At 37.1% G+C, this 27,776-nt stretch overlaps 2 protein-coding genes across 4 annotated transcripts in view; one reads left to right on the forward strand and one right to left on the reverse strand.

The window, feature by feature from the left end:
• LOC149568505 (uncharacterized) overlaps window positions 1–27,776 on the reverse strand; it is a 129,517-nt gene that overhangs the window by 76,929 nt on the left and 24,812 nt on the right. Inside the window, exons 1-2 of one of the 3 annotated variants that reach the window (XM_089821412.1) lie at window positions 17,051–17,605; window positions 16,864–16,937 (exon numbers count right to left, since the gene is read on the reverse strand). The exons of the other annotated variants lie outside the window; for them this stretch is intronic. Coding sequence (XP_089677538.1) covers window positions 16,864–16,937; window positions 17,051–17,081 — 105 coding nt within the window. The 5' untranslated portion in view covers window positions 17,082–17,605. Of the gene's footprint in view, window positions 1–16,863; window positions 16,938–17,050; window positions 17,606–27,776 lie in introns of those variants that run through there. 3 annotated transcript variants of the gene reach the window in all.
• LOC149568509 (uncharacterized) lies at window positions 17,457–26,303 on the forward strand. The gene is made up of 7 exons (XM_089823412.1): window positions 17,457–17,527; window positions 23,781–23,990; window positions 24,136–24,434; window positions 24,577–24,974; window positions 25,072–25,295; window positions 25,406–25,593; window positions 25,690–26,303. Exons 1-7 carry the CDS (start codon window positions 17,457–17,459, stop codon window positions 26,301–26,303), a joined length of 2,004 nt encoding a protein of 667 aa, XP_089679538.1.

Genomic DNA, 27,776 nt, shown 5'->3' on the forward strand with positions numbered 1-27,776 from the left:
CACGACTGATATCCGCAACGACTGGGGGTCCAGGGGGCAACGCCCCCAGCGGGGTCGAGGGGCAGTGCCCCGGGTGCGCTCCTTGTCGCAGTACAGGGTGGGGTCGAGGGGCAACGCCCCTCGCCGCCAAGACCAAATTAGCACTTCGCAACCCACACAGAAATGCACGGAACACCCCATTTCTGTCATAATTCTACACTCTTTCTGGTAACCACGGATGCATCCCCTTTCCTTTGGCATCATCTGCAACTCATTCTGAACAATTAAAATTTGTTGTCATTTTTTTTTTTTAAATAAAAAAAATGCTCACCCCCATCTTCTACACAAACTCAAACAAATGAGAAACAGAACTCCAACAAACTTCCGGTGAAACGTCTCCAACAATGAAAACCAATACACAGACAAGCCGAATCGCTCATCAAAATCCATCCTCAAATGCTCTCAAGCTACCACTTCAATCTTGATCAATGTGGAGTGAGCTGTCTGTACGCCTGCAAAAAAGAGTTATAAGCCCGCGAAAGAGAGTTTGCAACGGACGGAGGACAAACCCATGGAGAAAAAAAGGTCTCCGCGGAAAGAAGTCCGCGGGGACATCCAGCGGAAAGAGGTCCGCAGGGACAATGCCCGTGGGACATCCTGCCCGAGGAGCACAGTCCGCCGGGACAATGCCCACGGGACATCCTACCCGCGGAGCACAGTCCGCGGGCCCTCTACTTGCTTTTTTTTTTTTTTTTTTGACAAAAATAAAATTAGAAGACAGCACCTCAATTTCGCCTCCAGGCGTCGCCATTCTGCAACGACGACGACAAGGGAATCATCCGATCATTCTGTGACGGTGATGGCATCTTCCTAGCATGGTAGGATTCATTGACTGCATGAGGTACCTCTTGCTCGTCCAGTGTTCCCAACTTTACCACTCAATTGTCGCCGACCTCTCGGATTTGATATGGTCCAAGCCCTCTAGCTTTAGACTTTTCCACTTTGATTTCATTTCGACCGTCGTACGCCTTACGTCTGTTCTATGCCACCTCCGTCGCCCACTATGCCTGCGGTCGTTGCGCAACTGGATTATTTCCTTGCTGTCGGTGCCCTTCCACTAATTTTATGCTGCATTGTAACCTTTTCTTTCCGCACAGTCCATTCACCATGTACCGGACAGTGGGATTTTTTTTTTTTCTGTGTTCAGATTGTATGTTCTTCCCCTCAGCTTTAACCATGACAGCTTTTCCTTCTTCCGCTTCCCTGCATTCCTCCAGACATTCATTTTCCTGTGTTTTTCCACGTTCGTCGACTATTAACATATTGCAACTTGGAAACAGTTCGTAGTCTTCTATCTGCCAGTGGAACAGGCCACTCACCAAGTCCAAGTCGTCATCATTCGATCCTCCGTCAAGTCTCAATACTCCTTCATCTGGTTCCATTCTCCTCTTTGCTTTGTCGTCACTTTCGCCGTCACTTTCTGAATCTAACGATGTTGCCTCCTCACCGACCATTTGCGTATGCAGGTCAATTGTGAATCTTTTGCCTCTGCCCTCACCACGGACAATGCCCACGGGACATCCTGCCCGCGGAGCACAGTCGGCAGGCCCTCTACTTGCTTTTTTTTTTTTTTTTTTTTTCCCAATTTTTTTTTTTTTTTTTGACAAAAATAAAATTAAAAGACAGCACCTCAATTTCGCCTCCAGGCGTCGCCATTCTGCAACGACAATGACAAGGGAATCATCTGATCATTCTGTGATGGTGACGGCATCTTCCTAGCATGGTAGGATTCGTTGATTGCGTGAGGTACCTCTTGCTCGTCCAATGTTCCCAACTTTACCACTCGATTGTCGCCGACCTCCCGGATTTGATATGGTCCAAGCCCTCTGGCCTTAAACTTTTCCACTTTGATTTCATTCTGACCGTCGTACGCCTTACGTCTGTTCTATGCCACCTCCGTCGCCCACTATGCCTGCGGTCGTTGCGCAACTGGATTATTTCCTTGCTGTCGGTGCCCTTCCACTAATTTTATGCTGCGTTGTAACCTTTTCTTTCCGCACAGTCCATTCACCATGTACCGGACAGTGGGATCTTTATTTTTTCTGTGTTCAGACTGTATGTTCTTCCCCTCAACTTTAACCATGACAGCTTTTCCTTCTTCCGCTTCCCTGCATTCCTCCAGACATTCATTTTCTTGTGTTTTTCCACGTTCGTCGACTATTAACATATTGCAACTTGGAGACAGTTCGTAGTCTTCTATCTCCCAGTGGAACAGGCCATTCACCGAGTCCAGGTCGTCATCATTCAATCCTCCGTCAAGTCTCAATACTCCTTCGTCTGGTTCCATTCTCCTCTTTGCTTCGTCGTCACTTTCGCCGTCACTTTCTGAATCTAACGATGTTGCCTCCTCACCAACCATTTGTGTATGCAGGTCAATTGTGAATCTTTTGCCTCTGCCCTCCATTGATAGGGTATTTCGTTTCCAATCATGCTTTACTTTTGCTTGCACCAACTAATCCCGTCCCAGAATAGCATCATATCCTTTTCTTTTTAATGGAATGACCACAAAATCCAATAAAAATAGTTATGTACCAATTGTTACCGGTTGCGCTTTCAAGATTCCCAATGGTTTGATTCCATGTTGGTCTGCCGTGAGCAACTGAAATGTAGGTGGCCACAGCGTCGGCTTCCCCAACTTCTTCCAGGTATCCTCCGGTAAGACATTCACACCGGACCCTCCGTCAACAATTGTCTCTGTCAAAACATTTCCCAAAATCCCCATCTCAACGACCGCCAAGTGTCGTCCGGATGTGAGTGCCAGCAGAATTGGGTCTGTTGTCATCACTTCCCTACTATCCCTTCCTGTGTCCTCCGATGCTTTCGAAAACGGTGTATGATTCAGAATGGTCGTCCGTAACTGGGGCATTGTGAGGTCACTTATCTTGACCAGTATCTCCGTTTGTAAGATCTATCGTACAATGTTTTGTTCTGCGAAGTTCCTTGCCGAGGTGCCGGTGATATCCTTCCACTGAGATGTCCTCGCCGACGATGCCTTTGCAATGTCCACCTGCGCTTCCCCCACTTTTCTCTTTTCCTCCGCTTGCCTCCGTGTAATTGCCAAAACCTCCTCTACATCCGTGCCAACAATGATCAAGTTTACTCCAACATTTGGACACTTGGAATCTTTATGATCGCCGGGTCCGCACCATCTGCATAATAATTTCGGTGTGTTTACCGCTGTACAATCCCGCGCAAAATGACCCCACAAATTACACGCTCAGCATTGAACAATCGGCCGTCCATTTGCATCATACTGAGTTTGACTTCGGCTCCCATTATTATTGTTATTGTTATTATTTTTCCCTCTATTATTATTCCTGTATCCTCCGGATGTAGCACCGGCAGTATTCGTGTTTCCGCTACTACCTGACGAAGAAGCCTCCTGTGTGAGAAACACTTGCGGAGATCCTCTTGTCTTCATGTTAATGGGGCACTCCTTTGTCGAATGGCCCATGATCTGACAAATGTCACAAAATTGGTTCTTTGGACACGATCCTTTAGTATGCCCGTCTGTCTTACACTCCGTGCACCACAGCTCACTGCCTTTTGGCTCCTTTTGCATGTTTTTAAACTCCATCATTCGAACCATATCCTTCTGTAAGGCACGAACCCTTTTGCTACTACCTTCGTCGTCGCTGCTATCATCTCCAGCAGATTCGTCGTCATCAAAGTCAGAAGAGCTAGTTTTCTTCTTCTTTGTCTTGTGCGCACTTTCAAGGTCCAGTGCTCTATTATAAGCATCCGCATATGACGACGGTGGCACAATTTTCATTTTCCTCCACAACTGCGAGCATAGGCCGTCTACAAACCACCTTCTCTACAATCCGTCCGCTGGCTTGCTTTCCATTTTGTTTATTAAGTCTTTTAATCTCTTGGCATAGACACAGACAGTTTCGTGCTTCCCCTGCTTGGTATTGAAAATTTTCGCTACGATTTCATTATCATCCCGCAAGAGTTTAAACTCTACCAAGAACTCCTTTTTAATCTTATCCCAGGTATCCAGCTTCTGCGAATCCATATCCGAAAACCAATCAATCACGACACCCCATAGGGTTGACGGAAATTGCTTGACCCATTCGTTGGCATCTATGATTCCATTAACCCGCCAGATCGTCTCACGTGTCTTACAATGTCGGATGGGGTCGGCTGTACCATCGCCTTCAAATTTCAGCAACTTCTCTTTGGGTCCCGCCATCACAACATGAGAGGTCTACACTGTCACACCGAAGGTCTGCACTCCTACACCGGCAATCGGCACTCCCACGCTGGCAGTCGGCACTCCCATACCGGCAGTCTGAACTCCCACACCGGCGGTCATCACTCCCACACCGGCAGTCAGCACTCTCGCACCAGCGGTCTACACTCCCGCACCGACGGTCTGCACTCCCGCACCGGAGGTGTCGATAGCTGCGAACCTTGGTGAAGAAGAAGGATCCTCTGAAATTGTTTCCCGCAGAAGTCTATCCTAGACGAAGAGATCACTCCACACTCGTGCTCCGTCGGCACTGCGAGCCCGCCAGAGTTTTCCTCCCTTGGCAAACACAAGTTCAAGAACTCCTCCCGTGCTTCTTCCACCAATTCCACCAGCTGCCAAGTCTCCTCCAACAATTCTTTCGCGCTCCGGTGTCCGTCGGCAATCTTCTGAAATCTCCATCGGCGTTCGGCTTACTGTGCCAGAATTAAATTCTCTTGCTCAATACGGATTCCATCTTTTCCCTTTGCCTTATTTTGATCCTTGTTAAGCTGATTTGGCATTAATCTTCATTCCTCCCACCTTCCAGATTCATAAGGCAACGGCGCCAAATGTTTACCGTACTAGCAAAGAGATCAACGCATACAGACAATAGAACAGAATAGCAGAATTTATTCGCATATGCCAGACATACATTATGCTTGATAATATCCGTAATAGTAGATTATTCATGATTTACAAAGATCCCAAACAGGCTATAAATACTACCGCCGAACCTTCCCGAAGGAGTCCGTCGACCACAAATATTCTATCCGCTACAAACTATTTACCGACGACGTCGGCTACAGAATACAGAAACACCGCCGGACATCACCCCGTCGACTACAGAAACACTGCCGAACACCGACAACAATCATTCCGTCGGCTACAGAAACACCGCCGGAACCATCCAGTCGGCTGACAACATTTTTATAAAAATAAGTGAAATGCATAACTTAAAAACCTTAAAGTGGACATTTTATGTGCATATGCATGTAAAAAACTATGAAAAGTGGAAACTTTTCATGTTATTGCATATAAAAACTCACTTTGGGAACATTTTTCATGACATTACATCAAAAGTTTGTAAAAGTGGACCTTTTTGATGCAATGACATGAAAAGTTGAGTTTTTGTGCTTGTGCATCAAAAAGGTGAGACATGTTTGTAAAATATGTAAGTGACTCCAAAAGGCCCGATTTTGGAGTCTTATACATTTTAAAATATGCAATGAGCTTCAAAAGATGAGATTATGTCTAAAGACATATTTTAAAACATGCAATGGACTCTAAAAGATCCAATTTTTGCCTTCCAACATATTTTAAAATATGTAATGAACATAAAAATGTCCTATTTTGTGAAAAAAACATGTTCTTGCTCCAAAAACCTCTAATTTTGATCATAACTAGAGATTTTCTGCATGGATTTGGATGAAATCACTTGCATTCAAAACGTTTTGGAGTGGTGATCATTTTGCCCTCATAAAAAATCAGTTTATTGAGCCCAAAAACGTGTTCAAAACTCCCAATCTAGGTCACAAGTTTGCATAAAACTCCATAAATCTTCAAAGTTTGATAATGTTTTTTACTTGCAACCAAGTCGTTTTTACCTTATATGCTGATTACATCATATTGTGATCATCATTTTGGTGTTGAAACATCAAATCATTTTGCTTGGTGAATCACGTTTTTACTTGGAAGAACACGTTTTTGGAAAAACGTCTTAAGGGATTGAAATCTTCAAAACATTGCAAAAAGGAGACAATCTAAGGCACGTTTTGGCATCTTGCACAATAATCTCCTTGTTTGCTGCCCTTCATCATTCAAATTTTGAATATTGGAAAAGTTCACACCATTTTTGAAGAAGATTTCAAACAAAGAGCATCTTTTCCTTCATTTTTGGCACTTATTTTTCATGTAAGTGGACCTCTTCATTCTTGCATTTTAATTCATGCTTATCTTTGCTGATTTTATGTATGAAATCGTTGAATGGATGCCATTTGTAAAAATCTTTGCCTTAGAATGTGCATTTTTCCTTTAAATATGAATTTCTCCTTCATTTTGATGTTTTTGGTTCTTCCCCAAGTTCCAAATTCGATTTTCCTCTTTGGAGTGCATTGCATCTTGGCATGTTTTGAGTTATTTTCAAAGGTATGTTTTTTCTTTTGTTTTGGTTTTGTGTGCTTGTTTGTCGATTTTTCTCCATTTGGAGAAGTTGCAAGTTTCTTTTCCAAAAACTTGTTTTCCCTTTATTATATGCGAAAGCATTATCAATTTTCACATTCCATTTCCATGTCATTACATCCCACATCTCATCCAACAAATGCGATTACATGTTTTTCACCTCATTTGCCATCCACATGCGCATGTAAGCCTATTTTCCATTTCCATTTTCATCCATCTCATTTTTCACTTCCATTTGCACCACACAATTACACAAAATGTCTTACGTGTAATTGCATCCAAAAGGTCCGATATTGATAAAGTCATATTTTGAAAAGACAAAAGGATGTCATTTTCACTTTCCATATACTTTGACTTATTCCTTCTTCCAAAAGTGACTATATAACTCATTATCTCACCTCCATTTTTCATTTCCATTTTCACATACACATTCGCACTTACATAAAAAAGTACATGTTTCCACCTCATAACATATTTTACATGTTACCATTCATCTGCATATACACAAAGTGTACCTTTAATTTGCACTAACATCTCATTTCACTTTCCACTTTCCGTTGCATATTGCATTTACATATACGCATGTTTCATTTGATAAAGCCTTAAAAACTTTAAGTCACTTTTGAAATCAGCAACTTTCACTTTGCACGCATTCCCATGCATTTCACCTTTGCACATTTTCATTCCATTCCATTTCATTTCATTTTCCATATTTGCATTTCCATATCATTTCATTCCGCATTCTATTCATTCCAATTCACTTTTCATTCCATTGCATATGCATATGTTTCGAAAGTTACTCCTTTTCGAATCTTCACTGTTGCCCCGGTATTCACTTGCATGGAGATTCCTTCTGATGATGTATTTTTGTTTTGGGATTTTTGTGTTGCAATGCAAGCACAAGAAATGTCCTCGCCATCCGAATCCAAGGGCAAGATGAAATACCAATATGACAAAGAATTGGCTCATGCAATTCCTTCTTCAGTTACATCTATCTTAGATAATGTGTTGGACACAAAGATTGGTCATGTAGACGTGGCTGATTTTCTACAAAGAGTTAAAGCTCCAGTTACTCATGAGATGAAACGTATTAAAAGATCCATTTGGTTTCTACATTTCCCATGGCGACCATAGAACCTGATTTTGTTTATGGATGTGCACGGCGGTTTACTCCTAAGACAAGAACTATCAAAGATGCTGACGGCAAGGTTATTGTTAGCCTTGAGCCTGAATTTATTGAACAAATCTTCAAAGTTCCTCACAAATCAGAATGTGTTGATTTGACCAAAGAATCATCATTGGCCTGTTGGAATGAACAAAAGAGCAATTATCAAAAGTATGTCAACTTTTACTGGTTAGACTACAAAAGATGCAATTTTTTCAGGTTGTCAAAGACTCTTCATCGATCAAATTTTAAACAAGAATACAAGGATCTCATCATAACACATATTTTGGGGAGAGCTTATCAATACTACGCTCTGTCAACAAATATGCAATGTAGGAACATCAGTACCTTTTTACATGAATTCTTATCTAGTTTACATTGTTGCTGCCATGGGATCTTTTTCGAGTCTTTCCACCAAAGGTGATCGTCTTGTACCTATTTGGGAATACTATGACCAAATCACTTTGGCTAACAGTAAATTCCATTACAAAAGAGTCCAAGATACCTTCTTTGGACATTACAGGTGTCTATTCAATAAATAGTTGTGTATCAAAAGAGTATCTGATGCAGCATGGGAAAAGGTAAACTAGTACGGCTGCATTTTTCTTCAATTTTTCACTTTCACATACTTGAGAATTGGATATTTCAAAGGAGATTCATATACCTTACCTAATTATGCTACAGATCAAATTATTCTAATGCAGTTAACAAGACAACTCATGGACGTGCAGAGTGATCAGCATGCTTCACATAGGCCCGAATTTGGCATCACCTTAGCTAGGCCTTTATCTATTGGCAATTATTCAATTGTTTTTGTGCCTAAAGAGAAGAATATAGTAGAGTTCCAATTAATTACATTGAAGAGATTCAAAGCTAGATTTGATTTTGATTATCAAGAGATGAACTCTCAAATAAAGAGGGCCTATACTCATGTTCATCACATTGAAGATATTTGGATTGACATGAGAACAGAACTTGACATTATGAAGATGGATTATTGCAGGTTAACCTTGCAACAAATACTCGATCTTAATATGATGGAAATTCCTCCAGATTTCCAAGTTGAAGATGATGGCGACATTCTTGATCCAAAATTTCATCAAGTCAGTTTTGATAAAATGTGTCATTTCCCTATTCAATGGCAACAAAAGAAAGGTACATCTATTATGGACAGGTTTCAATCCATCTTAGCAAATAGTAACAAGTGATTGAAAAGTAAAGGCCTTAAAAGAGTAAATCCTAAGATGGCTCTAGATTGTGGAAGTTTTGGTCCTCCTGGTAGGAAATCACAATTGGAAATTATAGAGAAAGATGGTGCATCATCTTCAAATATCAAGAGTACTCTCAAATTCAAATTAAAGGGTGGAAAAGGAACTAAATCATCTCAAGTTCCTGAACCAATTCAAGAATCAGTGACAAAATCAAAAGAAGAATTGGAAACAGAATCTGAAAAAGAAGATTCAGATGAAGAAGGAGAAATTAGGATCACATCTTCTCCAAAGCCTGCACGAGATTCATTTTCTATTGTTTTCACTCACTCCATTCCAGTCTCGGAGGTTAACACCATGGCTCTTCCGATTTCATCTGCTGCTCCTTGTGTTCCTGCACATGATCAATATGAACACTTAGCAAATGTGTTTGAAGATTTTTCGACTCTTACTAGTGGTCAAGTTTCCCAACTTGATACATCTTTGACAGGATTTGAACTTTTCATGACAGAATCTTCACAACATATCCCTATGCCTACAGTAGTACAGACTGAATCATGCTTAGTCACTACAAATATAAAATCTGGATCAATGCCAATGGTCTCCACTGTACCTACTTCTACAGATTAAAGTTTCCGCCTGCCTGCATGGTTGAGTAGAATAACAACAAAAAGAAGGAAAGTGGTTGTTCCTCCTGACAATCTTCCTGTGAAGAAAACTAAATCTAAATCTTTAAAAGATAAGATTGTTTCCAGAATTTTAGTTAATTCCGAAAAAACCAAATATGTTGAGGTTGTTGAGCCCTTAGTAGATAAACTTGTTGAAGAGCTTACCTATTCTGACTACAAGTTTACTAAGGTTGAAGTTGGAAAGCAATCTCATTTGAGTTGTTTACAAGATGCTCAAGATGCATTGTGTAATGACCCTTACTATTAAGGCCACTAAAACCCTCAAACTAGACTGAGACAATTTGTCAAACACTTGGCATGTAATTGAATAGAGCTGCGAATAGGGCTAATTGTTGTGCAACGAAACCACAAAGTACAATGCCAATATCGAAATGTAATGTAATGAACAATAACAGTACCAATAACAATAATAAGAATATGGAAACTCTCAGATTTGATACTTTCAGAATATAAGGACTGTGGTGTCTAATACATATGCATATGAATATAGATTGATGACAACATATAAACCTTCATATTCAATCCTATCAATGCATGCAAATCTGATTACAACTGATTATAATGGACTGAGCTGTGCATCTACATTAATGACTGATTTTACAATATCAGATTTAGGGGACTGTCACAACTATGCACTTCTAATACATCAAACCCTTGACAATGCAATGCTATGACATGACAATAACCCAGTTCAGATTATATGATAGATGACTGGTTTACAACAGCAACTAATAACTGGAGATAACCAACAATGCAATGATAGTGCTGACTGTTCAACTAATTGTATGCAACACCTTTGACAATCAAAAACCTCAATATGTGCACCTGGTATTGCTGCTGGAGATGTCTGATGTAAACCGCTGCCAAAGACACTAAATCCTCCACAAACTGCCCCCAAACGAACCCCCAAATTGCTGCTGCTGATTCTACTGGCAAGGCCGTACCCATGCAAGCATGTACGGCCCCTATATAAAAATAATGCTGGGGTTTTGGGACCCCCAAATGCAAGGAATATGGGCGCCTAGGGTTAGGTAGTAACCCTACCAAACCATAAAAAATAACTCCAAGGGGTTGAGAAGATATGAGCAATTATGTGGTTCCAAACCCTGATTTGACAATTCTGAAAATGCACAAATTTTGTTTTCAAACCCCTGCCAAACGCTTCACCAATGCTAGGGTAAATCTGAAACCCTTGTTCCAACCAAAATAAACCCTTCAAACAATTTCTCAATGAAGTTCCAATGAGATGGCTGAATACCAACTCCAATTATGCAACCCTTCAGTAGATATTTCACTACCTCAGTTATGCCAATCTAGGGGAGTGATTCGTTCCCAAAGATCGAATAGTATTTGTAGACCCAAGAGACTACAAATTGCTCCACAATGGAAGAAGTAGAAGAAATCTCAAATCCAAGCATGTCCAAATGAGAGGCCCAGCCCTCTATTTATTCACTTTTCTAAGAAGTTGCTAGAACTTCTAGAAACATCCTTTATAAAACCTAATTATGATGCACTTTTTATAATAAAGTAATTTTATAAAATAAAAAGTGCAACTCAACTTAAAATTATAACATGTAGGCCCCGATAACACATAATAATGAAATATAACCTCTTAACACTTCTTCAAGAGCAAAATATGACTATCTGATCCGCAGAATTGACTCTCTCTCCACACCATTTGCCTACGAGAGTCGAAGATAGGCAAATCCGGCACTCTACACGAGGTCAGCCAAAAATGGGGACATTACACATTGATAAATGTATCAAAATGCAATCATAAGCTTTGGGAAAAGAAGAATCAGTTGAAATAGGAGATATCTCGTTTGAATGAGGTCATTCAGAAGCAATCTTCACAGAATATTATTGTTACATCACAAACATCTAAAGAGAGAAGGTTGATTGAAGCTGCTAAGTCTTGGATACAGGAAATCATTGTTGAAGGAGTTCAAGCTATCACAGAAACACTTGCAATTCTAAGGCGTGTCAAAGAGATGAACAAAATGAAACTAAGCTTAATTTCTTCTTTGACTCAAGAAGCAGATAACCTAAAGGAAATCCTTGTGGATTGGGATGAAATGATAAAATTTGATCTAAATGCTATGGTCTCATGTGACCTTCTTCCGTCATCTGAAATGTTTTTCAGATTTGAAGGACTTATTGGTCACAAGGAAGAGACCTTAAGAAAGTTGATCACAAAATTGCAAGTGGCCCTTGAAGATTGCCAAGCAGTTGAAACAAGCCTTACTTGTGATTTGGAGCAATTGGGATGCCATGTTACTGATAATCTTGGTAGTCTTTTGGCAGCAAAAAGAATGAATTCAAAATATACAATTAGGATCAATACTGATGTAGATTCCGAAAATTTTGGTTCGCACACAATGAACAAGTTTGTTTTATACAAATCCTTGACAAAACACTTGTTAGATAATACAACAGCAAATTCCAAAGTTGTGCAATCAACATATGAAAATGCAGTGAGAATTGAAGCCATATCAAAGACTATAGAGATTGTTGATCTTCCCATAATGCATGACGTCATTATGAAATTCAAGGCATTAAGAAGCAATCTTTAAGATTGTTGTATAGTTTTTATTTCATAGTTGTTTAGAATGCATTACATGAAAAAGTGTAATTGCATGTAATGCGAATTGCATGTATGCAAAAGATGTAATGCGAGTTGCATGTGCAGTTACATGTAACCCTTTAGTTTCTGTAGTTGAGTTGTTCCCACTTTTTCCTCCCCCTTTTTCTCAACTTCTTTACCTATATAAAGGAGTGCCTTCTAATTGTAAAATCATCATTATCTTTATGTAAGAAAACTCTGGAGAAATTGTGCCAGCATAATTTTGTTTGTGTAAGCACTATTTTGAGAGAAAGTGAATACAAAGGAGCATTTGAGAGTTAACTTTGATTAAGTGAGATTGTAATTTGAGTGAATTGTAAGCTCTGTCTATGATTCATCCAAATTGTCTTTGATTTATTATCTTGTGTTATTGGTAGTTGTTCTATTGAATTAAATTGAAAAGAGTTGAGAAACAATTGAAGCCCAAGCTTTTAGGAGTCTTTGTGCCCTAATTGTAAAGCTTTTACCATATAGAAGTACGACCGGACTTGGAGCCAAATCGATACGTTTTTAGCTAGCCTTTGAGTTAGTGAAGATTTATCAGTATCACTGTTTCCAGCTCCTGATAGAAGTGTAGTTCGAGATTTACCTTGCCCATTATTCGTTCTACGAGTAAGTGGATCCTTTCTTGAAAGTTAAGAAGAAAGGATATTAGTAACACGCTGTTTACGAAATTTCTCGACTTCTTGCTTACCTTGAGTTGATCCAAGGAACGATGAGAAGGGAGAGCCTTCCTTTTAAGGTAGGAGAGACTCTGTCTCACACGTTGCGGCTGGTCATCCTATTTTGCGACTGAATTTTTACCCAAAACTGTCGCTTGCAAAATATCCACCCAACAAATGCCACTTTATAATTATTTCTCTATGATCTTAATTGAGAGAATAAAATAATATTAAAATGATATTATTATTTAATAATTTCTTAAAGGTAAGAACTTTGTTTATTTTTAATATTTATTTTGTTTTTACTTATAGCTCATGCGGTTCCACCATGAAATAAATTGCCAAGGCAGTTTTTAGGTCAAACCTGTCACTCCTGATGACTGAACCTTATAACCATCCCCTTTCGAAGACCTCGTTTCGTAATGCTTCCCCTCTCTCTCTGGTCTTCATCCTATAAACATTTAAATACAACATTCTCACCAAAACATCAATTCAAGATTCATAATTTGTTAAATAAAATCAAGTGACCGTTAGGAATAACTGACTTATTCATCATATATGTACAATGGCTAGAATTGACTAACTCTAATTCACATGATCATGAATAAATTAATACAACGGCTAGAATTAACTAACACAATTTTATATGATAATTAGATCGATACAACGACTATAATTAACCGATTCAATTTCACGTGAACATGAAAGAAATGGCTATAACTGAACATATTAAAACATCGGCTATAATTAACTGATTCAAATTCACATGAAGAAATAAATTGGGTTCAACGGCTATAATCAGTTTAAAATTTATAGGGCAAAAATTGGGATGTAACACCATTATAACATATTAATATTATATTATATTCAAAATATAATATTCTAATCAATATAATGCAATATAATAAAGAATATATGAACACAAATAAAATAACAAGTATCTATAATAAACTAATACATAAATCTTCTATAACACTTATTATTATCAAAACACATATATGGATGGTAACAAAATCTTATTATGATCCAATATATTACAAAATTGGAACTATCCCTATGGTTTCCATACACAATGGAACTATGTGTATAAGAGTGAAATTAAGTAATACACTAAAATATTATCAATAATAGTATTGGACAAAATAATCTGCTGTACTAGTCCATTTTATAATTTATCAACCATATTATTGAGGATGTCGACATTCTCCTTCGCTCATAATTTAGCAACATTAACATCTTATAATCACTGAATTACACGATAGCAATCTATATACTTTTACGTAGGAAACCAGATCGCTATGGACTATGCCATTCAAAACAATTATATAATATGAAGGATGCTGGAAGTATAAACTATTAAAGTATCAATTATTCTTGTTGTCCAAACAAATTATATATTGTAACCCTCCATAGAAAATTATTACAAATTAGAGAAGACAACTCTGTTGGAAATATAAGGTAGGCTAGCTTACTGAGAGGGGAGGGTTGAATCAGGAACCAATAAAACTTTAACTCACTTCACCAACTAATCCTTCCTATATTATTTCAATCTAATTGCATGCATGAAAGAATAAAATCAACAACATTCATAACACTTAGACACAAGATGTGGTGACCTAGAACCCTTCCAAATAGAAAGTAAAACTGGGGTGAGGATGATACCCACAAGTTTTAGTACCGCAATATAAAATTGGCCTGTTAAGGCTTACAATTAACCACTTCTGGTGATCTCCTTGTTAGGAACCTAAGTTACCAGTACTTCCTTATTTTCCTTCAGATTCTGGTACGGTACGTATCAGAATCGGAATCATTAAAAAAACCTTGTGGAATCGAGTTGGGTTCCATTTTTAAAATCCTAAAACATATGTGCCTTTTGCAACCTGAATCCGGTCTTTTTTTTTATTTTGACATGGCAATTTGACTTCAAATCTGGATGCTGACCTTAGTCACAGGATTCGCCGAACATTATGTATGAAATTCGAAGTTCAGCGAATTCTAATAAAGTTCTAAAAAATCGTTCAAATTCGTATGGAATAAAGCTTGTCTATTTTTCTCTTCAGAAATCACAAAAAATACATTGCGCATTGCTTTGATAAAGTATCCACGGCAGCAAATGGAGACGGAAGGAAGATTCAAAAGCTAGAAACAGTGATGGAAAAATATAGGGTATTGTTTAAGAAGAGTTTTCACCAAAAGATACTTCAGCACATTTCAGGCAGTAGAGAGAAACCTAGTCGAAATGAAATCCTCATAAAAAAAATTACATTGCCCGCTCAAAAACATTTTCTTTAACGCGCGAAAAGTTTTACTTCGAAGCACCACAGAAACCTATTTACAAATTACCAACGACGGAACTGCAAGTCCGTTCAAAATTATAGATCTCTTTTTTATAAACTTTATCAAATTATTTATACATTAATTTATAAAAATTTAAATTTAAATTTAAATGTATTTATGTTTATTATTATGTATTCAAATTTAATAATATAGTTTTAGTTTTGATATTATAATTTATTAAGTGAAAATATTTATTTTTATACTAATTGTGGATTAAGATATTTTTATTTTATTTTAATAAATGAAATTAACTTTTTAGTTTTGTAACTTTTGTTTCTACTTTTCAAGTTATACAAATGCATATGTATATATATATTTATGATTTTTATATGTTATTTGTATAGACGTATCCAAATGTACCCAAACCCCCTTTCCAAAAAGTTGTCGTACCCACGTATCTGTATCCGTGCCCGTACCCGTACCAGTAACTTAGTTAGGAACAATAAGGACTGTCAAGTCCACCTTGTTAAAGGATTTACATACACTAAAGTATGCACTCTGTTAAGAGATTTAGAAAAAGGCTGTTAAGTTCATCTGGTTAAAGGATTTGACTTGATGGAACTTTAAATTTCCACCTCCACTAGTGAAGATTGGAAGGGAATCATGATTGATGTCAAGGATTTATAAAGTAGCACATCATCAAGTTTGAGATCTTTATTTTTCTTTTAATGTCCATACTGTGGAGAGTCTTTGCAAATTATTAGACTAAGGAGGCCTCTGCAATCAAATATGCTATTTATTTTCAAAGACAAAGTTTGACATGTTTTTATGTCAGAGTGAGTGCCATTGGCATACAGCAGCAGCAGCATATTGATGAGTATTCAGGATTTTTACAGCAACTGAATCCCTGATGGTATACACAGAAGTTTACAGAGGCACCAAAGGACCTGTAGAGAATTCGTGAAATAGAGCAAACAGTTAGACTCATCAGTAAAGAATGCTCTGAGAGTTTGCATTAGATAGCAATAACACATTACAGCAATCATTACTGTAAACCTAGGCTTAGTCATGTGAGGAAGGAAATTTTCTAAAGGCAAATACAGTTGACAGAGGAATTCACGATTGTTTTCATGAATCACTCAGATTGGGAAGTCATACATTATGACTTCATTATACTTATTAGATGATTATGAGCCCGAATTTTGGCAAAATTTAGAGGCCTCATTTGGTCATCCCCTCTCAAAGTAATTATGCTAGAGGCATTATTTTTCTGAAGACACCATCAGGACATAGATCATATTAGAGATAGCAGACTATGGTTTTCAGGTGTTTGAAAAGTTTTAAATTGCTATCAGAATATGGTGGCAATGTATTGAGTCAGCAACGTAAATCATCCCTCATGTCAAGGTAGAAAAGAAGCAGGAAAGCACGAGAGACTCTCAGCTGCCCACAGATATTAGTATTCACAGACACATAATTCTATAACTGGACATGTACAACTAGGAAATCCTAGTTTAACACAGCAATCTCTGGAACAAGCAAACAAAATGGTGAAAAATATCAGATGGGAGAACTTTCAGACATTGTAATTTCATACAAGGGTGTTTTGATTCCTCTGTCAGTTCTAATTGAGAAAGAAAATGTGTTTTTCATGCTTTTCCTTATTATTCTATGTATTCAATACATCCTGATGATCTGCACAAAGGGGAGTACAAATAGTATGACAAAGTACCATCATAGACAACCAGTAATACGAAGATTGTGCATCGGGACAGTGAACATACCTACAGAAGTTTTCAGCAATAGAAATTCAGGATTGGATGAGTCCCTATAGAATGGATTATAGGCCACACATAATGTGCCTGTACATGTCACAAGGATTAATATTTTGTGATTCGGTTGTGTCAGAATAATCAGATTATATATTGTCATTCCTCTTAATATTCTGTACACAGAGATAGGTATGGTTATGTACCACAAGCAATTTGCGGATGTCCCTGGTCCATGGAGGTCGGGTTTGAATGTTCTCTGAGACGGAAACATATTCCAGCAATTCGTGAATCGTAGTTGCCTTTCCCAATAAATGCTATTTGCAGGTCTTTCAGGTAAGCATGTCCATAGGATTATTGTTGGTATTGTTTACTTACAATATTTTGAAATGTATTGTAATAGGAATACGCCTGGATGGAAGAGCCCCGCTCAGACTTGGAGTATGAATACTGTTAGCACGTGATGATCGCATTTTGAAGGCAAAATAATTGATTCAGCATTCTATGCATCCTTTTAATAGATGAGAAGTTCGAAAGTAATATTACCCCCGACACTACTTATACCACAGGATGAAGTGCCCAGTTTTATACCGATATTGAGAATATACGAGAATGGTCACGAAATGTCTTGAGCATATAGAATATTTCACGAGGCTTTGCAGGCTGTTCTGCGACCTGCGATTGTTTATCTGCAGGATGAAGGATGTGGTTGGATAAAATACGGGTCAAACATTGTGTTGAATTTTCCAAACGGTGTTCCTCATCCTCAAGTGTCACGTCAAAGGCAGCATATTTGTTATTCCAAAGTATACAATCATTATGATTTATTAAAACAATTGAACCCACAGTTTTATTATAAGTGGTTGTAATTAGGTATCGTGAAGGGGTGTGTCCATTCCTTACGTACCTTTTTACTCATTATAAATATGTAATACAAATGGAGGAGAGAGGCAATAGATATTCATTTTTCATTTTTTTTAAATTTTATATTGATGCACTTATGATGTATTAGATTTTTTCGATTGGCGGAGAAATAAACTTTTGAACTAAGCCTGTGGATTTAAGTTATTGGGTGGATTTTGTGCGACCCGGAAATGTTTGCAATAGATGGATCATTTGTAAGGAATGTCTTTATTGCGATTTTATTTTCGACATTATTATTCATTTTAAATTTTGGAGTTTAAATTATTATTAAGTTGTGTCCTTTGTAAATGTTTTTTATTTATTTTCTATAAATATTTTAATATTCAGATAAGTGGACTGGGTCATTATTGCATTTTAAATTAAATAAACATAAATATTGTGAAATATTTTATTGTTTCCGTATTTATGTCTAATTTGTCTCTGCAGGAGTTAAAGTGCATTTTAGACTAGTTTAAATTGTGTTTATATAATTGATCCATCACGTCAAAATTATTAAAATTGTTAAATATATTAAACTTTATAAAGTTGTATGTCTCAACTAATAATATTGACTTTGATTGCCCATTTAATTAAGCACTGGTCTTTTGCTCCTGATTCATAATCCATTTGCTGGAAACTGTTTCATTTCTTTCCTTTGAAGATTTAATATATTCATTTGTTGCAATCATCTGTAATAATCACTTTTATTTAAAAAACATTCATACAATTATTTACATTTCTCCTTAATTCGTAATTTGCAATCTTAAAGCCTTCTATAATTCTTGCCATTTTGAAAGCTTTCATCACATTTGCATTCTAATTGATCTGTTTTCAGTGTCTTGGATCTAAGTGTTTCGTCCAGGATCAAGTACACCCACCTTGGTTTTGCAGAGCCGGAAGCGCAAGGGATTGGATCAAATTGATCAATCCTGTCAAGTTGGCCTTAACCAGTTGGATATCCTAGCATCGAGAAGCCAAGGCTTGTAGGATTCCAATCTACGGTTTTGGGAACCAACATGACTAATGCACTTGTTAGGATGAATCAGTGGTTGATCTCTAATCTACAACTTTGATTTGCTAAGTGGGATTCCTTGAAATGCGATGATCACTTGACTATACCACATATTGCTTGTAGCCTTCTTCAATTCGCACTCATCTGCTTCTTACTTCTTCACATACATTCTTACAATTACATCTTGGATATGATACAATGCATTACATATATATCAATCCAATTAATTACCTCCTGGAGTCGGTTACAATACCAAATTCGTCATAATTCACAAAGTCGGCCCATTGTTGTAACTCAAGTTCTGAAGTCAACTCGGCGATGTTCTGACACTCGACAAACACTGTCAACACTCGGCAAACTCTGGCACTCGATTGAAGTTGAAGCTCGGTCCATACTAGTCACTTCAAGTAGCACAAACTAGGTTAGCACTGTATGACTCGGTGAACACTGAGAAACTTGATAGATACTGAATCACTCCGTTGGCACTGCATGACTTGATCAACACTGAATTCTCTTTGTTAACACTGCAAGCTCGGTAGACAATCTAGAACATGGTTAACACTAAGATCTTCATCACTTCTATTGGATAGTTTGGTAGACTCTGCTACGCTTGGGCAATACTGTAAACTGTCTAAGATGCTCAATAGACACTATGAAGCTCAACATGAACTATATTCTCACTATTTAGCTCGGTAGCAACTGAAATACTTGGTTAACTCTGCTAAATGAATGATAAGCTCGGTAGCAATGAAACCAATTGACTAAGTGTTAAGTTATTAATAGAAAAATTGACATTAATGTCAACAATTTCCCCCTTTGGCATTAGTGATAAAAACACTTATCATACCAAAAATCTGAATTCTCAAAACTTTCCTTATCGACAATCTTTGTCTTCAACTTGGTTCTGACTGTTGTCTACTATTGTAGCTCGGTTACCTCTTACTCTATTTTGATTCTTCAAAATTTCTTTTGTAAACATATTTTCTACTGAACTGTACATCTACTTCATATTACTACTCCCCCATACATATATCTCTCCCCTATATATATAATTGGAGTATGATATTATTTTCCTTCTATACAAATAATCTTCTCCCCCTTTATCAATAATGTTCTCCCCCTTTTTGACATAAATGCCAGAGGTGTAAAATATTTACAAGTTAATACCAAAATGTGACAAGAAATCAGTATGTACCTTCAAAATGATTGTCATGGTCTTGTCCCAATTCTCTTGCAATACCTAAGATGCATGCAATGCTATCTCTATCTTTGTTGATAGTTCCAGCATGTGGTCAACTATGGAGAAGTTATTATCATGGAACAATGTTTTTGCATGTGCAATATGTTTTTGTATTGCATCCATGTTTGGAAGAATCATACCCTAAATTTCTACAAGTGTAGCCCTAATTCTGGGTTCTTCCCTTAACAATTCTACTTGAAGATTTGTTACGTATCTAATCTTTGTAAAGTGTGCAAAGCTACAACTAGGACCAAGTGATAGCTGATGTGCACTTGCCTTCATACCCTCATCTATCTTGGATAATTTATGCTTAATCTCCTTAGTAAACATAGATGTGTCACTCAACTTGAAAAATAAAGAAACAACATTATCTACAGATGTTTCTAGAGTAGCAAGAATGGTAGATAGTTCTACTTGATCAATAGTAATCTTTTGTGCTACTTGCTCCAAAACTTTATTTTCAAATTTGCTCTCTTCTCTCTGCAACATGTTTTCCTGTCCATTCAGTTCTTCATTGTACTTGTGGACGATTTCAACTAACTGATCCAAAATGGGTTGATTCTCATCAACTTCAATGCTCAGAGCATCAACAAATATGCTCTTGATGTCCTCAAGGACTTGATTTTTCTTTTTCCTCTCTTCTCTAAGCTTTTGTTGCTTAGCCCTCTTCTTCCAAAGTTCTCCAAGGGTATCCATTTGATCAGGTGTCGAATTGGAAAGATCCCAATCTGGTATTACAATATCTTCCCCTAGATCAATCTCATCCTTAGAGGTTTCAACCTCTTGACACTTATCCTTAGGAATAATAGATGAAACAATTTGTTTTCCCTTCTTCAAAAGTTCAATGCTCAATTGAGACTAGGTCTCAATTTTCATTGCATTAGCCATGGTGGAAACAATAGTTGAAAAAGTAGGAACAACAACAAATGTACTAATAGTAGAAATAACATTAATAGCAAGAATACCTTATTGTTGCTCAGTCAAGCCTAATTGTTACATCCCAAAATTTTGACCTAATTTTAAACTTGCTCATAACCATTGGATTTAACGGATTTTTTTTTTCATGATCATGTGAAGTAGGTAGTTATTTATATCCATTGTATTAACTATTAATGAAGATGGTCATTAATCATTAACTGTTATCTGATGTTAGCAGTTGCTTGATTTTGGAATTATGATTAATAAATTAAAGTCTATTAAATGTTTATATGAAAATTATTATAGAATTGTTATTATGGCGGAAGTTTTTTTCATGGGTGATTGCAAGAGAAAATGAAAGTGGGGAAGCATTGCTAAACGGGATCATCGGAATGGGATGCTTGCTTAGTTCAATTTAACAGGATTGATAGGTATGACCTTGAACTTCTTTGGTAAGGACTTAACAACTTAAACATAGGATACATCTGTGGGATCCGCATGAGCTATTTGAGTAAATAAATTGAGAAACATAAATAATTGAGTTAAATTATAAAACGTATCTCAAAAGATTTTAAATCATCTTTCACCATATTATATAATATATATGTATATATGTACATATAGATATAAAAATGAAATGACACCATTATATTATAATAATTTAATAAAAAGATGTCACCTTAGTAATATATTTATATATACATATATAAATATAAAATTATAACAATATTCAAAATATAATAACATTCGAATCATAATAATATTCGAACTATAATCTTCCAACTCTATTTCCATTTTAATATTTCTTTTCTTTTAACTAACTAAACACTCGGCATGATAAATTGACAATAATCTTTTAACTTGTGGAAGCCAAGAAATCACAACTTGTTCTTTTAAAATGGAAGCCGTGAGAAGAGGCAGACATCATATCTCACACACACGGCTACCTTTCCCTTGCTATGTTTTCCAGTATTCTCTCTGCCATCCATAACTCCTGACTTCATATATTTTTTGTGCCGAAAACCTCTATATTTCCAATCTATACTTTCCATTCACAAGCAGCACCAATCTATATTCTGTCGTATATGCTCAGTTCATTTGAGGAATAAAGTATTCTACACTTTGGATACGTCTACAACATCTGAAGAAGGGTAGATTACCAATTGGTTGCAAGGCTTCAGACATATTTGAATATACATCAGGTCATGTGATGTTATTCCAATATCTTTTTATTGTTTTCCATAGCAGCCGGTTAAGCTCACAAGATTCCTTTTCTTTCCAAATTTATTTCAACTTACAATATAAGTTTTGCTACATACTCCATGTCATTTGATATCAGTCCTTTTCTTTTAACTTTCATAATTAATTAGGTACAACCTCTTATGAGAGAGTTTTTCCAAATGCAATAAAACTTGAAATGAAATACACTGTATGAAAATCAAAATTGAATAATATTTTCAATTAGTCTCAAGAACACAATCTTCCTTGTCACAGTTTGTGATAAGCATACTAAGCAGTGAATCCTTCTAGAATTTATGCATAGAATAGATTGCTCAGGAAATTCGAACACCTGGGACTCATCTACTATATAGCCAAGTAAGGTGAAGAGGTGGTATGAATCTCCAAGGAAGCAAAAGAGAAATTAGATATGAATAATAAATTAATTAAAGATGCTTAATAGCTCATGCTCGTCCCTAATAACGTAACCTTTTGTCAAGTTCAGCGGTGGTGATCAGGTCATTGAGCCCATAGATGGAAGACTCGCCGGTTACTCGGCAAGTTTTTAAAACTCGCCGAGTGTTTTGGGACGGCGAGTAAATCGCCCAAAAACTCGCCTGCCAAAAAACTCGGCGTGAGTCCAAAAACTCGCCGAGTAATCGGCGAGTTTTAGTCAAAAACTCGGCGAGTTATGTAAAAAAACTCGCGGTTCAGGGAACCCGCGGCCAGACGCCTAAATAGGTCAAATTTGCATTGTTTTTTGCATTGTTTCTTTCATTTGTGTGGAGCAAAGAAGGTTTTAGTTGATTGCAAGTGATTAAAGGCAGATTGGAGTGGATTTTGGAGGATTCTAACTGAATTTAGAAGAGAAATTTCTTTCCAGGTATGTTCATCTTATCATTGTTAGAAAACTTTTTATAGTTTTAAGCAAAGCTTTTATTGTTTTTGTTGTTGTTTGTAAATGATTTCAAATCATTTGAAAGTTGAAACCCTAGTGGCTAGTTGTTCTAAACTTCTAGCTTCTAAGTTTTAACTCTAAGTTCTAAATTTGTTTATTCGTTTTTCTATAAATTTAATTATTTATGTGTAGGGCAGCGGACAAGCATTAAGAAAACATGACAAACCCGCAAGAAGAGTGGCCACAAACACCATGCCCATCTGGATATATAGGTACTCGGCCTAAAAATGCAAGAGATAAGGCATGGCGGTATGCCTATGAAGCTCCAAGTCCAAATGATATTGGGAAGGTGATATGCATTCCCTGTGAGAGAATTATTTCTGGAGGCATAAACCGCCTCAAATACCACCTTGCAGGCATAAAGAAACATGACTCAAATCCTTGTCTCAAGGTAACTGATGAAGAAAAAAGATTCATCCATGCCCTACTTGCAGCTTCTGAAGAGAAAAAATTGAATAGGGAGAGGGCAAAATTATCTATGAGGGCAGCCATAGCTGAATCTGAAGGAGCTCCTTTTGATATGCAAGAGGAAGAAGAAGCACTTGAGAACATACCAGGATCTCTTCGTGGCCCATGGATCCGCAAACAAAATTTCTCTTTTACCGGTTCCACTTCTTCTACATCTCCTACTTCTTCATCATCACCATCCAGATCCCCATCAGGGATAGGTGGTTATTTTGTGCCCAGGAACACTCCTGGAGCACAACCATCATTAGAGGGCACTGCATGGTTTAAGGAGGTGCATGAGCAAACTGATATTGCAGCAGCTGATTTTTGGTTTTTCAACAATATCTCAATGAATGCCGCTGATAGTCCCCATTGGGTCAATATGGTGAATGCAATGACAATATCAAGCAAAGGGTACAAGCCGCCTAATCGCAAGGATATGAGTGGAAGGTTAGTATTTTACTATTTAGTAATTGTAAATAATTGAGATTCACTTTAGTTCATTGTTATATTTTAAATCTTAATTGTTATAACTTATTTCCTAATTTTTTACTAACACTTACACTTTATTTAATATTACACTTAAATTTTGTAGGTTGCTTGACAAAGCGGTTGGTAGGGCAAGATTGTTGATAGAAGACCAAAAGAAAGAGTGGAAGAAGTATGGCTGCACCATTTTATCTGATGGGTGGACAGATGGAAGAAGTAGAACCATTATTAACTTCTTGATTGCTTGCAAAGATGATGTGGTGTTTTGGAAATCTGTCGATGCCTCCAACAAAGTGAAAAATGCAGCCACATTGGCTTTAATGTTGGAAAATGTTGTCATGGAGGTGGGAATAGAGAATGTGGTGCAAATAATCACAGATAATGCAGCAGCATATGTGGCAGCAGGTAGATTTAATTTTTTATATTTGAATCAATATGAATCATGAATGTAATGCTATGGTATTATTCAATTTAGATTTGATGTAATTTGTAAATACTAAATATGGAAAGTTTGTTACTGATTATTGATTTTTTGCTAATCTTTTAGGTAGAATCCTCCAAGAGAGGCATCCCACACTTTTTTGGTCACCTTGTGCAGCACATGTCCTTGACCTTTTTTTGGAGGACATAGGAAAACTTGATTGGGTGAGTCCAGTTGTGGAAGATGCTAGGCGAGTCACGAAATATATCTATAATCACCCATGGGTTCTCAGTTTGATGAGAAAAGCCACTAAAGGCAAAGATTTGATGAGACCTGCTATGACAAGGCTTGCTACGGTCTTCTTGACATTGCAAAGTATTCTTGACCACATATTGGCTTTGAAGCAAATGTTTGTGTGTGCTCATTGGGTTGCTTCACCTTACTCAAAGAAGCCCGAAGGAGAAGCTGTGGCACGAATAGTCTTTGATGATAGCTTTTTTGCAAAGGCTAAGGAGATTGTGGAGGTAACTTCATTATATTTTTAGTTTATTCAAGTTTCATTTTCAATTCATAACTTACTATGTTATTAACTAATTTGTATTTTTCGAATTTCAAATGTAGATGTCTCTGCCCCTGGTTCTAGTCTTGCGCACATGTGATGGGCAGCAATCCCCAATGGGAGGTCTTTATGAGGCCATGGATAGGGCGAAAGAGGCTGTTAGAAGTTACTATCACGGGGACAGTCTCAGATTAGACCTCATTTGGGAAATAATTGATAGGAGGTGGAACAATATGCTCCACCAACCTATTCATGCAGCAGGCTACTTCCTCAATCCCAAATTCAGGTACTATAATAATTGATTGTCCTTGAAGTTGGGATTTTAATAAGTCTTTATTTTACTTTACTTTTTAAGGTTGTGTAGTAAGACTTGATATCATTTTCTATTTGTTTTAGGGCTGATGATTCCTACTCAGATCCTAATGGAGAGGTCATGGAAGGTCTCTCTAAATGCATTGAGAGAATGATATCAAGTGAAGAGGAGAGAGACCTTATTGTGACCGAACAACAAATCTATGTGGAATCAAGGGGTCCTTTGTTCTCTTCTATGCTAGCAAAGAGAGCAAGATCTACTCAAGCACCAGGTAAAGCGTCAAACTTTAAAACTTTTGCTAATTGATAAGTTGTGCTTCTGATTTTGTTTTTTATTGCTTTACAACTTTTTAAATTTTGTTTTGCAGATGCTTGGTGGGCAAGTTGGGGTGGCAATACCCCCAATTTAAGGAAATTTGCTCTCAGAGTCCTATCCCAACCTTATAGCTCATCCCATTGTGAGCGCAATTGGAGCTTATTTGAGTCCATCCATACAAAGAAAAGAAACAAAATGACTCAAAAACGGCTTAATGACCTTGTTTATGTGCACTATAATCTTAAGTTGCGCATAAAAAAGTCACAGCTCTTAGAACTACCTGGTCCGCTTGATCTAGATGAGATAGATCCTTATTCTAATTGGACAGCACAGGAGCCAAGTCCATTTTTTACACCAGATGAGATCGCTGATTTGGAGAGGCAGACCATGGAGGGGGAGGTTGACACTGATTTTCAGTTCACTATGGATGACATTGAGGATGAGGACGAGGATGATGATGATTCAGGCGAGGATCAGACATTACCATTAGGTGGAGATGCATCCTCTTCTAGGACGCCGAGCCAGTCAGTAGGGACGTCGAGCGAGGGGGCACAGCCACAGAGTTCACAGTCACGCAGCTCACGCCCTATCCCAGTGCAGAGCACTTCTTCTAGGACTAGACCCCCTCGCTTTCCTGCTAGTGCAAGTGGAAAGAGGAAGATGTGATTGGCATTGTCACATTGTATTGATGTATTTAGACTTTTAGTATTTACTTTTAGTTTGACAGATTGAAACTATTTAGTAATTTACTATTTTGCTTCCTACCATGAGCATTCTGCATGAGAATGCAATTTTGTACGCATTATGCATTTATATATATCTAAACTTTGTTTCTTTCTTTTGTATTGTCTTTAATTAACTTATTAGATGCATCTTCTCATTAAATTTTGCAAAATAAATGTATTTTTAATTAAATTTCAGCGGTTTTTTAGGTTCCCGAGTTTTTTTTTTAAATCGCCGAGTTTTTCCCAATTAAACTTTTGAGGGGCTTGGCGAGTTTTTGCATTTGGCGAGTTTTCCAACTATGATTGAGCCCATCAGAAATCCTTGGCCAAGGTAGTTCAAAAGCATGTTTGCCATCTAATGATCACATGAAGTCAGTAGCGCCAATTATGCAAACATGTTCGTTTCATAACTGTGCGGACATTATAAACACCAAGATGCTCAGGTGGCTGGACTACGAACATCCCAAGCCTGATTCTGAATTAGGGAGGGTCTTTCTAATTCAATAGATTGTGTGGGGATAAGTATGGTCCGAGGTTGGGAGGTTAAGCCTATGTCAATACTTCTCCTCTCACCAAAGTCAAAGCTTGTACAACCAACTAAAGATCCTCCGGATGATTTTTGTATGTTTCTTTTCTTCTTTTCTTGTTAAGCATTTACCTACTTATATATAGAAAGGATAGTTGATCATAAATACAGTTATTTCAGTTGATCATAAATGCAATTATTTTCAGTTGATCATTAATCTAGTTATTTTCCAGTTGATCATAAAAGCAGTTAACTTCAATTAGTCATTAAACTAGTTATTTTCAGATCATCATTAATATGGTTAAGGTTATTTCAGTTGGTTGTTAAAATAGTTAATGTCATATGAATAGGATTATTAGTTACCTTAACCCAACCTCGGACCAAAACTTATCCCCACACAATCTCTAACTAGAAAGGCCCTCCCTCCCCGAAATAGACAAGGAACATCTTGTCATCCACTGAGCATCCTGATATCTAATCACACCACTCAACTTGACAGCAAAAAAATACAATAAACAAGATCATGCATGAGCTATTAAATGTTTCCTTTTAAAAATGATAAACATTGTTATGTCATAACTGATACTATTTCATGTTATTGCAAATTTCTTACTCTCACCTCTTCACCCTTTTCCTTGGCTATACAGCCAGGTGAGTCTCAGGTGTTCGGAATTCTCAGAACAACTAGTTCTTTCTATTAATTCTCAATTGTTTCATAATTAACATATATTCCAGCTTGTCACAATCTGTGATTTGAGAGATTATATTCTTTAAAGATCGCAGAATTGATTGTTTGATTCTAATATCCATTGGCATAATGATTTTATGGATCCATACCATGGTTACTTGGCTATCACTTACTATGAACAAGGTTAAATTTAAAGAAGT

This window comes from Cupressus sempervirens, chromosome 3 (genome assembly GCF_028749045.1).
Source record: "Cupressus sempervirens isolate cs-2001-9-10 chromosome 3, ASM2874904v1, whole genome shotgun sequence".
Classification (NCBI taxonomy): Eukaryota; Viridiplantae; Streptophyta; class Pinopsida; order Cupressales; family Cupressaceae; genus Cupressus; species Cupressus sempervirens.

What these genes read in the sequence shown, in the direction of transcription:
- LOC149568509 (XM_089823412.1), top strand. Translation starts at nt 17,457, where the DNA reads ATGGTCACGAAATGTCTTGAGCATATAGAATATTTCACGAGGCTTTGC. An exon ending in AGGCTAAGGAGATTGTGGAG is followed by an intron (nt 24,975 to 25,071) that starts GTAACTTCATTA and finishes TTTCAAATGTAG; the next exon opens with ATGTCTCTGCCCCTGGTTCT. An exon ending in AAGATCTACTCAAGCACCAG is followed by an intron (nt 25,594 to 25,689) that starts GTAAAGCGTCAA and finishes TTTGTTTTGCAG; the next exon opens with ATGCTTGGTGGGCAAGTTGG.